This window comes from Chiloscyllium plagiosum, chromosome 27 (assembly GCF_004010195.1).
Source record: "Chiloscyllium plagiosum isolate BGI_BamShark_2017 chromosome 27, ASM401019v2, whole genome shotgun sequence".
Taxonomy (NCBI): domain Eukaryota; kingdom Metazoa; phylum Chordata; class Chondrichthyes; order Orectolobiformes; family Hemiscylliidae; genus Chiloscyllium; species Chiloscyllium plagiosum.
The window spans coordinates 30405627-30420318 of NC_057736.1; the positions used below are offsets into that span (position 1 = coordinate 30405627).

The 14692-nt window shown below is 40.6% G+C and overlaps 1 protein-coding gene across 4 annotated transcripts in view; it reads left to right on the forward strand.

Annotated features, from left to right (window-relative positions):
- The window catches only part of LOC122563715 (interferon alpha-inducible protein 27-like protein 2), a 31255-nt gene extending 17570 nt beyond the window's left edge, over positions 1-13685 (forward strand). For 3 of the 4 annotated variants that reach the window (XM_043717835.1, XM_043717834.1, XM_043717833.1), the window contains 3 exons: positions 5050-5097; positions 12235-12396; positions 13552-13685. In XM_043717835.1, the coding sequence (XP_043573770.1) occupies positions 5050-5097; positions 12235-12396; positions 13552-13646 (305 nt within the window). In that variant the 3' untranslated portion in view covers positions 13647-13685. The remainder of the gene's footprint in view (positions 1-5049; positions 5098-12234; positions 12397-13551) is intronic. The other variant, XM_043717836.1, reaches the window with a different exon arrangement.
- Positions 13686-14692: the final 1007 nt, after the last annotated feature.

Consider the following 14692-nt stretch of genomic DNA (forward strand, 5'->3'; position numbering starts at 1 on the left):
CTCCTGCTGGCCCCTCTCCCCCGTGAGAACATTCTGCACCCTCTCTGAGACATCCTTGATCCTGGCCCCAGGGAAACAACACACCATTCCACTTTTTCTCTGCTGGCCACAGAAACGTCTGTCTGTATTTCTAACTACAGAATCCCCGAACACAGTTGATCTCTTGGAGGCCGACGTACCCCTCATTGCATTAGAGCCAGTCTCAATACCAGAAACCTGGCTGTTCATGCTACGTTCCCCTGAGAATCCATCATTCTCTGCTGGCCACAGAAACGTCTGTCTGTATTTCTAACTACAGAATCCCCGAACACAGTTGATCTCTTGGAAGCCGACGTACCCCTCATTGCATTAGAGCCAGTGTCAATACCAGAAACCTGGCTGCTCGTGCTACATTCCCCTGAGAATCCATCACCCCGTACATTTTCCAGCATACCTGTTTGAAATGGGTGTATCCACAAAAAACCCCTGCCCTAGGAGCCTTCCTCTCTTACCCTTCCTGGAGTTAACCCATCTATGTGACTGTATCTGAGACTTTCCCCCCTCCTATATCTGCCATCCATCACATACTGTTGCTGTTGCAAATTCCTCATCGTTTCTATCTGTCTCTCCAACTGATCCACTCAATCTGATAAGATTCGCATCCAACAGCATTTATGGCAGATATAATCCGCAGTAACCCTTAAACTCTCTTTAAACTCCCACATCTGACAAGAATTACATCTCACTGCAAAGGCAATTTTTGCTCCTTCACAATCTACAGACCCAGAAAATAACACCGTTTTATTCCTCTACATTATATCTGCCCCAGGATAAATTAATAGCTATGGCTTATATTTAGAGTTTAATCAAGAGACTCATCTCTAAAAACATATAATCAAGAAAGAATCCACTATACTCACTACTGCAGCCTTTCTCTTGGACAAACTTAAAACAAAGATTAACTTATCTGATTATCTGCTGTGAACTTCGCCCAACAGTTCCTCCAAGATTAGTTGTGAATTACACTGTTTGTTAATTTTCCTAGATGCACTCTGATGTCCAGCGATACACAAATTCAACAGCAAAGGCGGTAACTGTGCAGGTTTTCTCTCTCTCTCTCTCTCTCCTGCACTGTCATCACCATGTGCTTCCCTTTTAAACTGATGTTGGTTTTGACATTTTTTTCCAAAGTTCCAAAACAATGCAACAGCATATAAAACAGTAATTGCTGCTCCTGAAATTCGAGGAAATCACCTCCAGCACCTAAAACACCTCAAAAAAAGGAGCAGCTCTTACAGCCAGAAATTTTTCCCGTCCTCCATCTTTCTTCACACATCTTTCTTCCTTGGGTGGAAAATTAACTTCCATGTTTGTTAATTTATTTGTCAGCTTTGCTTTTTCATCAATAATACTCCTGACTCCATTAAAACCACTTTGCAGTCTGATTGCTTATTTAGAATCAATTTGATGGATGAAAATGTTTTACCATCAGTAAACTGCTGAGACTGCAGTCATTCTTTGCATCTCCTATTTGAAACTGAGATGGTGGAGGTCTTAAGAAAATCAAGGTGGATAAATCTCTGGGTCCTGATCAAGCATATCTGAGGATGTTGTGGGAAGCTAGGGAAGAAATTGTGGGGTCCCGGGCAGAGATATTTGTGTCACGTGGTGGATTGCCCAGGTGTCCCTCTCCTCATCCCTCCAAGGAAAGGATTTTTCCTGAGGTAGGAAAAGATAGAGATGGCTTCTGTGGCAATGTGGAGACATCTATGTCCTGAACCTGAGCACGTAACACTTGTCACCCCACTGCAACAATTACACAAACCAGGGACCAGTAAAAGAGGAGGAAAATCTTACTGCAACTGTACAGGTGCTAGTGAGAACAGCTTTGGTCCCCTAATTTAAAAAAAAATATTGTGTTGTTTGATGCAGTTCAGAGAAGATTCACTAAGATGAAAGGATGGAGGCTTTGTCTTATAAGCAAAAATGAAACAGGTTGGGACTCTACTCACTGAGGTTTAGAAGACATTTGGTACATGCCTAGGAAATGGTTAGAGTGCTATCGGCTAACACAGGCAATTGTGATGAGTTTAGTTTGGGAAATGGTAGGCATGGACGATTTGGACAGAAAGGTCTGGTTTTGTGCTGTATGACTCTATCTACAATCACAGATGAGGTGCTGAAGACTGGAGGGTGACTAATGTTGTGCCTTTATCTAAGGAAGGTCTTAAGGAGAAGCTTGGGAACTACAGGGCGATGAGTCTGACATCAGTGATGGGTAAGTTGTTAGAGGGGATTCTGAGAGATAGTTTTTTACATGCCCTTAGAGAGGCAAGGACTGATTAGGGATGGCAGCATAGCTTTGTGCGTTTGAAATTGGTCTCACAATCTTGATTGAGTTTTTTGAGAACGTGACCAAAAAGAAAGATGAGGGCAGAACTGTAGACATGGGCATGGACTTTAGTAAAGCCTTTGACAAGGTTAGTAGATTGGTTAGTAAAGTTAGATCACATGGGATTCAGGGAGAGTTTGCCAATTGGCTTGATGGTAGGAGACAGAGGGAGGATTGTTTTTTGGACTGGTGGCTTGTGACTAGTAGTGTTCTGCAGGGACTAGTGCTGGTCTACTGTTGTTTATAAATATTTATATAAATGATTTATATAAGAATTTAGAAGGCATGGGTAGTAGATTTGCAGATTATACCAAAAGTCAGTGAAGATGGTCTCAGATTACAAAGGGATCTTGATCAATAGGACAAAAGAACTGAGCAGTGGCAAGTGGAGTTTAATTTGGATAAATGCAAGGAATTGCATTTTGGTAAAACAAACAAGGGCAGGATTTATACAATTAATAGGGCCCTGGGTAGTGTTGCAGAACAGAGAAATCTAATGGTTCAGGAACATGTTTCTTTGAAAGTTGTATCATAGGCAGGAAGGGTTGTTATGGACAAGGCCAGACCACTCCAAACATTCTGAAGCAGGCAGCCCAGACCATAACTTTGCAACTTGTTTTGGTAAGTGTACAGTGAAAATTACCCAGTGTAAGATAGCTAGGTTGACTACTGGGTTTTAAAAAGACAAACATTTATTCACAAAATTACACAATGAAACACAAAGAACAGAATAATGAACCCCTGCAGAACTCCGTCTATCCAAACTAGACTTAATTATACTGTTCTGAATATACACAACAGTCCCAATAAGCAAACTCCCTTAAAAACACAGTAAAAATGGAACAAATGCTTACAGGTTGAAGTTAGAAGGGCAGAAGGAGAGACAGTTTAGCAACCTGTTTCCACACAGCTCAGTGTTGAACTCCTAACTAGTTCTGGACTGAACTGAGACCTAACCACTTCCCTTACATTATACCGGTCACTTCTAAAACATGACCACTTTGGCCTGAAGTCTTATCTGTTTACATATAAACAAAATGTCTCTCAAAATCCTTTAATTTCTGTACCAAATCAGTCTAATCAGAATGGGGAGCTGTTTACAACCCCTCTGAAAGAAAAAAAAAACAAAGACACAGTATCCTTGAGAAAAGGAGCAGCATATAGAAAAAAGGGACCAGCTTTGTGGCAGGGTGGTTAAGAAGGCATTTAGCACACTTACCTTTATTGCTCAGACCATTGAGTATAGGAATTGGGATATCATGTTGCAGTTGTACAAGACATTGTGGAGGCCATTTTCAGTGTGCTGTGCACAGCTCTTGTCATCCTGCTTTAGGAAGGATATTATTAAATTGGAGAGGGTTCAGAAAAGATGTGCAAGGACGTTGCTGGGACTGGAGGGTTTGAGTTATAAGGGGAGGCTGGATACAGTGGGACATTTTTCATTGGAGCATAAGAGGTTGAGGGGTGAGCTTATAGGTGTTTTATAAAATCGTGAGGGGCATAGATAAGGTAAATAGCAAAGGTCTTTTCCGTAAGGTAGAGAAGTTCAAAACTATTTTTAAGGTGAGAGGAGAAAGATCTAAAAGGCACCTGAGGGGCAACTCTTTCACACAAAAGGTGGTTCATATGTGGAATTAAATGCCTGGGTAGATGTAGGTACAGTTGCAACTTTTAAAAGACATTTATGCAGGTATACGAATAGGAATGGTTTAGAGGGATATGGGCCAAGTATAGGCAAATAGCACTAGTTTTGTTTGGGAAACTTGTTGGACCACAGGGTCTACTTCCATACTGTATGACTCTCTGACTCGATGACTTTCTAAGTTGATTTCAATACTATTTTTTCAGCTGCACCCGCAAGTTAATCTCATTAATGCACAAACTCAGTGTCCCATTTGACCTTATCCTGACTTTGAAGCCTTCTTTCTTCTGCAGTAGCAAGACCACCTACTTCACCTTTCATAATTGCTGCCTGTGCCATTATCTCATCCTTCTTGTCACTGGAAATTGCCATCAATTCCTTTGGTAATTTCAGGCTTATGGTGTCCAACATTTCCTTGCTAGAATGTCAAGTTCCTTCTTACATAAGCTTCAACTTGTCAAAGTCCCCTCCATCTGCACTGTATCTTGTGTTAAGCTCTTGTACAGTCTTACGTTTGTGCTCACTAACTTCCCACGCTTCATCCAATTCAAAGTCCTTGCTTTTATGTTTAAATCACCCTTGCCCCTTTTCAAACAGTTTGAATCTTATATACTGATGCACACTTCTTCCTGCCACACTACAGTTGTTGATGGAACCACCAATACTACAAATGAGAAATTTCTGCCTAATACCATTTACTTTTCTCCATCACTGCTTTCTGTCAAAAGTCCTCTTTTTGAACATGCCTTCGGGTATCTCCCATAGCTCTTCTCCTATCACTGCCTAGCATCAGTTTCAGTCTGTGAAGGTTTACCTAATGCTTTATATTCTAAAAGTACTTTATAAAGACAAATTGTTTTTATCAAAACTCCAAATCTGTTGCAGATTACTCATTATGTTATGATTATAGATTTTGAAAAGTAAATTAGTTACTGAGAATGAAGGAAAATAAGTTAATCAAATATTATCACAATTGCAGACACCTCTCAATACTAGCATGCTTTTTTAGATGATTTGAACATCTTTTAACTTACAGCAGATGCCTCAGGATATTTGAAATTTGCTTGGATCGGTTTCGGAGCAGGTAAGAGAGTGATTTGTCCATATCTGTCTGTTTAACCACATGTTCATAACTACTGTTTATTTTGGTTCCTGTTTTCCTATTATCCATTGCTCCAGCATCACATCACATAGTATTGCCTGGCTGAGAAGGTGAGTCATTATCAGATATTTGCAATGCCAGGTTTGAACCATCTGGTAGGAAGTATAAGTATAATATAAATAAGTATGAACCATGAATAAATACACAACCTCCCAGATGGTATGAATAAGAATGACAATAACTAACATGCTGAAAATCACTAACTCAAATGTTATTATTAAGGGTCGCAGAAGATACTTATTCTCATGCTGAAAACAAGAGCTAGTTCATATACACAAGACTATGTGCCCTGATTCAAAATAGCAATGTGAGGTTAACTAGCTAGCCTTCTATACATTAGATTGGATTATATGTAGATCTCTATCCCATTCGGTGATCAATAAAATACCATGACAAGTAATTGTGTAAAAGCTAAGACTATCAAACAATGGATTGTCATTTACAACTGTAGGCAATACTGTGTACTTTTGTAAATTAAGCGTTATACTTTAACAGCAAACACCCAATTTGCTAATGCTCATAGACATAAAAATGGTGCTTTCTGAATATGCTTTCCTTTTCCAGGTTACCCTTCTTGGATTATATTGCAGTTTAAATAGTCTCGTGATGCACTTCATTTGTTTCTAACATTTGGATTATCAATAATAACCAAAATTATAATTTAGTTGACATTTTTTTCTGATGCTTTTAAAACAATCATAGAAATCAGAGATAATTGACCATGTATCAAAAATGATATTTTCTTTAAAGACTAGCTTAATTGATGAAGATTGGGGTTAGATCAATTTTGAAATTTGGAATAACATTTTGTTTATACATAGTGTGTAGATACCAGAACAAATATAAACAATATTGATAAGCTACACAACTCAAAATTAGAACTGCTAGGCAGATGTGGTTTACAAATTAGAACCCATAAACACTTTATGAAAAATAATTATTTGCTTTTAAAATGAGCATATTAATTGCTTTGGATAGTGAATCCACACTGAGAACAATTATATGACCATATAATGGAGAAGATATAAAGTGGAAAGAAGCACATGTTTCTGTGTTGTAAATGTTTTATTATTCCATGATATGAGTGAAATTGAGAAACATGGTACAGAGAAACAACCACAGAGAAAAACACCCCATTTTTGTCACACTGTTTCCACCATATTGTGGCAGCTGAGCTTTTAATAAACTAAGCACAGGAAATGAATCACCTGTTCTAAATAAAAGTCTGCCTCAAGTAAAGAACAAAACAAATGTTTAAGAGACTGAAAACCTATTTTTCAATTAGTGGTAGAACTACAATAGCTCTCTAATTCATCACCGTCACTTCTTTGTATTTCATGTATCTAACATCTCTGTCATGATAATGTTCATGCTGGGATTGGATAGAGTCAAAAAGTCATAGAGATGTACAGCATGGCAACCTTTGGTCCAACCCGTCCATGCCGACCAGATATCCCAACCCAATCTAGTCCCACCTACCAGCACCTGGCCCATATCCATTCAAACCCTTCCTATTCATATACCCATCCAAATACCTTTTAAATGCTGCAATTGTACCAGCCTCCACCACTTCTTCTGGCAGCTCATTCCATACACGTACCACTCTCTGCGTGAAAACGTTGCCCCTGAGGTCTCTTTTCCCTCTCACCCTAAACCTATGCCCAGTAGTTCTGGACTCCCCGACCCCAGGGAAAAGACTTTGTCTATTTACCCTATCCATGCCCCTCATAATTTGTAAACGTCTATAAGGTCACCCTTCAGCATCCGATGCTCCAGGGAAAACAGCCCCAGCCTGTTCAGCCTCTCCCTATAGCTCAAATATTCCAAACCTGGCAACATCCTTGTAAATCTTTTCTGAACCCTTTCAAGTTTCACAACATCCTTCCGATAGGAAGGAGACCAGAATTGCTTGCAATATTCCAACAGTGGCCGAACCAATATTCTGTATAGCTGCAACTTGACCTCCCAACTCCTGTAATCAATACTCTGACCAATAAAGGAAAGCAGAACAAACACCTTCTTCACTATCCTATCTATATGCGACTCCACTTTCAAGGAACTATGAACCTGCACTCCAAGGTCATTTTGTTCAGCAACACTCCCTAGGACCTTAACATTAAGTGTCTAAGTCCTGCTAAGGTTTGCTTTCCCAAAATGCAGCACCTCGCATTTATCTGAATTAAACTCCATCTGCCACTTCCCAGCTCATTGGCCCATCTGGTCAAGATCCTGTTGTAATCTTAGCTGTCCACTACACCTCCAATTTTGGTGTCATCTGCAAACTTACTAACTGTACCTCTTATGCTTGCATCCAAATCATTTATGTAAATGACAAAAAGTAGAGGGTCCAGCACCGATCCTTGTGGCACTCCACTGGTCACAGGCCTCCAGTCTGAAAAATAACCCTCCACCACCACCCTCTGTCTTCTACCTTTGAGCCAGTTCTGTATCCAAATGGCTAGTTCCCCCTGTATTCCAAGAGATCTAACCTTGCTAATCAGTCTCCCATGGGAAACCTTTTCGAATGCCTTATTGAAGTCCATATAGATCGCATCTACTGCTCTGCCCTCATCAATCCTCTTTGTTACTTCTTCAAAAAAATCAATCAAGTTTGTGAAACATGATTTCCCACGCACAAAGCCATGTTGATTATCCTGAATCAGTCCTTGCCTTTCAAAATACATGTACATCCTGTCCCTCAGGATCCCCTCCAACAACTTACCTACCACTGAGGTCAGGCTCAACGGGCTATAGTTCCCTGTCTTGTCTTTACCGCCCTTCTTAAACAGTGGCACCGTGTTTGCCAACCTCCAGTCTTCTGGCACCTCACCTGTGACTATCGATGATACAAATATCTCAGCAAGAGACCCAGCAATTATTTCTCTAACTTCCCACAGAGTTCTTGGGTACACCAGATCAGGTGCTGGTGATTTATCCACCTTTACCCATTTCAAGACATCCAGCAGTTCCTCCTCTGTAATATGGACATTTTGCAAGATGTCACCATCTATTTCCCTACAGTCTGTATCTTCCATATCCTTTTCCACAGTAAATACTGATGCAAAATATTCATTTAGTATCTCCCCCATTTTCTGTGGCTCCACACAAAGGCCGCCTTGCTGATCTTTGAGGGGCCCTATTCTCTCCTTTATTACCCTTTTGTCCTTAATATATTTGTAAAAACCCTTTGGATTCTCCTTAATTCTATTTGCCAAAGCTATCTCATGTCCCCTTTTTGCCCTCCTGATTTCCCTCTTAAGTATACTCCTACTTCCTTTATACTCTTCTAAGGATTCACTCGATCTATCCTGTCTATACCTGACAAATTCTTCCTTCTTTTTCTTAACCAAACCCTCAATTACTTTTGTCATCCAGTATTCCCTATACCTACCAGCCTTTCCTTTCACCCTGACAGGAATATACTTTCTCTGGATTCTTGTTATCTCATTTCTGAAGGCTTCCCATTTTCCATCCGTCCCTTTACCTGTGAACATCTGCCTCCAATCAGCTTTCAAATGTTCTTGCCTAATACCGTCAAAATTGGCCTTTCTCCAATTTAGAACTTCAACTATGAGATCTGGTCTATCCTTTTCCATCACGATTTTAAAACAAATAGAATTACGGTCGCTGGCCCCAAAGTGCTCCTCCACTGACACCTCAGTCACTGCCCTGCCTTACTTCCCAAGAGTAGGTCAAGTTTTGCACCTTCTCCAGTAGGTATATCCATATACTGAACCAGAAAATTGTCTTGTGTGCACTTAAGAAATTCCTCTCCATCTGAACATTTAACACTATGGCAGTCCAAGTCTATGTTTGGAAAGTTTAAATCTCCTACCATAACTACCCTATTATTCTTACAGATAGCTGAGATCTCCTTCCAACTTTGTTTCCCAATTTCTCTCTGACTATTAAGGGGTCTACAATACAATCCCAATAAGGTTATCATCCCTTTCTTATTTCTCAGTTCCACACAAATAACTTCCCTGGAAGTATTTCTGGGAATATCCCCCCTCAGCACAGCTGTAATGCTATCCCTTATCAAAAATGCCACTCCCCCATCTCTCTTGTCTCCCTTTCTATCCTTCCTGTAGCATTTGTATCCTGGAACATTAAGCTACCAGTCCTGCCCATCCCTGAGCCATGTTTCTGTAATTATTCTGATATCCCAGTCCCATGTTCCTAACCATGCCCTGAATTCATCTGCCTTCCCTGTTAGGCCCCTTGCATTGAAATAAATGCAGTTTAATTTATTCGTCCTACCTTGTCCCTGCCTACCCTGACTGTTTGACTCACGTCTGTTCTCAACTGTACCAGTCTCAGATTGATCTCTTTCCTCACTATCTCCCTGGGTCCCAACCCCCCACCTACTAGTTTAAATGCTGCAATTCGAGCAAATTTCCCTGCCAGTATATTAGTCCCCTTCCAATTTAGCTGCAATCTGTCCTTCTTGTACAGGTCACTTCTACCCCAAAAGAGATTCCAATGATCCAAAAATGTGAATCCTTCTCCCATACACCAGCCCCTCAGCCATGCATTCATCTGCTCTATCCTCCTATTTCTGCCCTCACTAGCTCGTAGCACCAGGAGTAATCCAGATATCACTACCTTTTGAGGACCTCCTTTTTAAATTTCTACCTAACTCTCTGTAATCTCCCTTCAGAATCTCAACCTTTTCCCTTCTTACATTGTTGGTTCCAATGTGGACAATGACCTCCTGCTGGCCCCTCTCCCCCGTGAGAACATTCTGCACCCTCTCTGAGACATCCTTGATCCTGGTGCCAGGGAAACAACACACCATTCTGCTTTTTCTCTGCTGGCCACAGAAACGTCTGTCTGTTCCTCTGACTACAGAATCCCCTAACACAATTGATCTCTTGGAAGGCGACGTACCCCATGTTGCATTAGAGCCAATCTCAATACCAGAAACCTGGCTGTTTGTGCTACGTTCCCCTGAGAATCCATCACCCTCTGCATTTTCCAAAACAGCATACCTGTTTGAAATGGGTATATCCACAAAAGACTCCTGCCTTACGTGCCTACCTCTCTTCCCCTTCCTGGAGTTAATCTATCTATGTGACTATATTTGAGACTTGCCCCCCTCCCTATAACTACCAACCATCACATACTGTTGCTGTTGCAAATTCCTCATCGCTTCTATCTGTCTCTCCAACCAATCCCTTTGATCTGATGAGATTTGCATCCAACAGCATTTATGGCAGATATAATCCGCAGTAACCCTTAAACTCTCTTTAAACTCCCACATCTGACAAGAAGTACATATCACTGCAAAGGCCATTTTTGCTCCTTCACAATCTGCAGACCCAGAAAATAACACCGTCTTATTTCTCTACAAAACACTGCACCAGGTTAAATTAATAGTTATGGCCTTTATTTTATGTTTAATCAAAAGACTTATCTCCAAAAAACATATAATCAAGAAATAACCCACTGTACTCACTACTGCAGCCTTACTATTGGACAGACTGAAAACAACGATTAACTTATCTGATTATCTGCTGTGAACTTCGCCCAACAGTTCCTCCAAGATTAGTTGTGAATTTCACTGTTTTGTTCATTTTCCCAGATGCACTCCGATGTCCAGCGATACACTAATTCAAACAGCAAAGGCAGTAACTGTGCAGGTTTTCTCTCTCCCTCTCTCTCTCTCTCCCTCTCCTGCACTGTCCTCACCATGTGCTTCCTTTATCTGCTCTTCTCCCTTTTAAACTGCTGTTGTTTTGAATATTTTTTTCCCAAAGTTCCAAAACAATGCAACAGCATATGAAACAGTTATTGCTGCTCCTGGAATTCGAGGAAATCACCTCCAGCACCTAAAATACCTCAAAAAAAAGGAGCAGTTCTTACAGCCAGAAATTTTTCCCGTCCTCCATCTTGGATTACCCAGGATCTAGGAGATCAAGATCAAATTTAATAAACATTACACCAGCAAAACAAATGATGTCAGCATATTATGGATTGGCTTATAGAATTCTCATTTCTCACTTTCCCTCTTGTTCATCTTTGTATCTGCTGAACCCATCACCTTCATCCACCTATCGCTTTCCCAGCTTCCTCTCCCCAACCTCATCCCCCTCCCATTTGTCTCTCAGCCCTGGTCCACAAGCCTCATTCCTGATGAAGGGTTTATGCCCGAAATGTCAATTCCCCTGCTCCTCAGATGCTGCCTGACCCGCTGTGCTTTTCCAGTACCACATTCTCGACTCTGATCTCCAGCATCTGCAGTCTTCACTTTCTCCTATGTGCTGAACTACTGTTTCTTTTAATCCACTGTCTTAAAACACAGCACACTAGTATGGTCATAGCTTTCATACTTCACAACGTTATCTTAATTATATGTGTTATGACACCAGCTCCAGCCATATTAATTTATTGCAATATTGACTTTAGTCGCCTGAATAGGATGAAGGTGGCTCATTATTACATTTTTCTTAGACAAATTATATGTATATACAATATTCTATAGATACCAACCTCCTAGGAAATGGCCCTGCTTTTGTGCTGACATAAATTGGGCTCTGCTTTCTGAGTTTCACGTAATGAACAGCCTTGTAAACTAGTATGAAAAATAATCAATTTGCTACTATTAACATGTACTCTTCCCTCTGTCACATAATACAATATAATTTTGTAAACTGGTTCAAAATATCTTTTAAGATCTATGCTTTACAAATGGCGACCTTTCCGTTTGGCAATGAAGGCCTAAATCAACTGATTTGCTTTAAAGTTCTGCTTACTGTTGCCTGTCTTTGAAATGATCCTACTATGTGTCTTGAGACTCTAGGGTCACATTGGAATGGTGCCCATTTCCAATCCACAATACCATCTGAGATAGGATATATTGTTAGACTGGGTCTAATCACAAGGACTTTATGAAGTACATATCTGGGTTTGAATTGCTATGACACATAGAATCGCACACAAGCATGGATCATCACCTTCAAGGGGAGGAAGGGCTTCTGCTATATCTGATATATCACTACTGTCACCAAATAATTATGGCAGATTAAATTAAATTAAATTGAATACTTTCATTTCCAGCTTCTGCTATTTCTGCTGCTCAAGGTTTTATTGCTGCACTTGGGTTCACAGCTACTGGAATAACAGCAGATTCTTGGGCAGCAAACTTGATGTCAATTGTCTCAAGTCTCAATGGAGGAACAGTACCATCTGGAAGTTTTGTAACCACACTTCAGTCCATTGGTAAGATTTCTTAACCTTTTGCCATCTTCCTAAGTTACCCACTGTAGCCATGCCTAACTGAGGAATGTGTGAGCCCACACACATGTTTTGATCAGGTTTGCATTTAACAATATGAGGAAAGAGTTGTTTTAAGATTAGATTCCCTACAGTGTGGAAACAGTCCCTTCAGCCCACCAACTGTCCAGAGTAACCCACCCAGACCCATTTCCCTCTGACTAATGTAGCTAACACTATGGGCAATTTAGCATGGCCAATTCACCTGACCTGCACATCTTTGGACTGTGAGAGGAAACCAGAGCACCCAGAGGTAAACCCAAACAGACAGAGGAAGAATGTTCAAACTCCACACACAGTCACTCAAGTCTGGAATTGAACCTGGGACCCTGGTGCTGTGAGGCAGCAGTGCTAACCACTGAGCCACTATGCCACCCATGTGTGGAACTCCTGCAGTTTCACACACAATGTGTAATGAAGCAAACTACAATGGGAATGAATTGAATAAATTATTTAATCTTCTATTCCTCTGACAGATATTGCCTTATCTCTGCCAGAGCTCAGCCTGTAAAATTGCCCATTGAAATTAAATATTGAATTTGGATTTTATATTTAGGAACTCAATGCTCTAGCATTATCATAAAAACAAAGATCTGCGGATGCTAGAAATCTGAAACTAAAACAAATAATTGGAGAATCTCAGCAGGTCCGGCAGCATTTGTGGAGAGAAAGCAGAGTTAATGTTTTGGGTCCAGTGACCCTTCTTCAGAACTATAGCTTTGAATCTGTACAGATGCTACGGTAATACATCATAAAGAAGTGATCGCCCTTATTTAGAGATCGAAATTCATATTGTAATGTTACGAAATTTACAAAACTATAAAAATTAATGAGCGTGACGGTGAACATTAGTATTTATTCTAATCACAATGATTTAATTCATCCATGGGAAGGTGGGTGCCACCTGAGTTAGAAGCCAATCAGCACTATGGGAACTCTTCATATTTCAAAGAGTACACCTAGTGTAGGGGAGCAGGGACTGGGGTTGGAGATGGGTCAAGACGACCCAATTAAAGCCTTAAAGCTGTGACCCAGTGATATCATATTCTTGCATAACAGTTGATATTCATAGCCTCTGTTTCTCACTTTTTTCCCTGAAAGGTACTGCAGGATTTGCTTTATCTACCATGGTCTTGTTGGGAGCTGTGGGTGCCCTCATTTCTATCATCATCGGTATTAAACTGAATATTTTCTGAAACACTGTCTGCAGAAATAAATTGTTATGTTTTATCGACCAGCAGTGTTTTGGGAGTGTCTTTTTTTAATTCTCTTAGCCTAGACAGAACGAATTCTAAAGGAGAAAGTGAGGACTGCTGATGCTGGAGACCAGAATCAAAACGTTGACTCTCCTGCTCCTTGGATGCTGCTTGACCTGCTGTACTTTTCCAGCATCACATTTTTGACTCAGAACTATTTCTTAAGCTAAGTAAGATAAAACAGATTAAATCTATAGTAAATGCCTCCATTATTCTTGCTTCCAGACTGCCCACCCACTAAAGCTTGGTTCACTATTCATTTTTTACATGGGCTCCTCTAATCTCTCTGCCTGTTCCCAAGTGGCTGGAAGTAAAACCAGCCTGGACATTGCATGGTCTCTGTAGTTGCTCTATAACCATAATCTTTGCCAATAGCCCGCTGAATTCAGCATCTTGGTCAAGCTGAACAAACCTTGGCATGAATTAATATAGAACTCCATTATCTCACCTTTGAGATTAGAAATCAATCTAAACATCATGGCATAGACAGAGAACACAGGGGGCCAACACCTTCAACATATTGTCTAGCTATCACCATTGTTAACAGCTAACCTCAGAATGTAATTTTTTTAAAACAGGTTTTGTGATTTACACATGAAAGAAGTGAAACAATCATGACATTCAATCAATTTTTCAATGTATAATTTCAGTTTTATTTTTAGATTAGATTAGATTACTTACAGTGTGGAAACAGGCCCTTCGGCCCAACAAGTCCACACTGACCCGCCGAAGCGTAACCCACCCAGACCCATTCCCTTACATTTACCCCTTCACCTAACACTACGGGCAATTTAGCATGGCCAATTTCACCTAACTTGCACATTTTTGGATTGTGGGAGGAAACTGGAGCACCTGGAGGAAACCCACGCAGACACGGGGAGAATGTGCAAACTCCACACAGACTCGCCTGAGGCGGGAATTGAACCCGGGTCTCTGGCGCTGTGAAGCAGCAGTGCTAACCACTGTGCTACCATGCCGCCCTACCG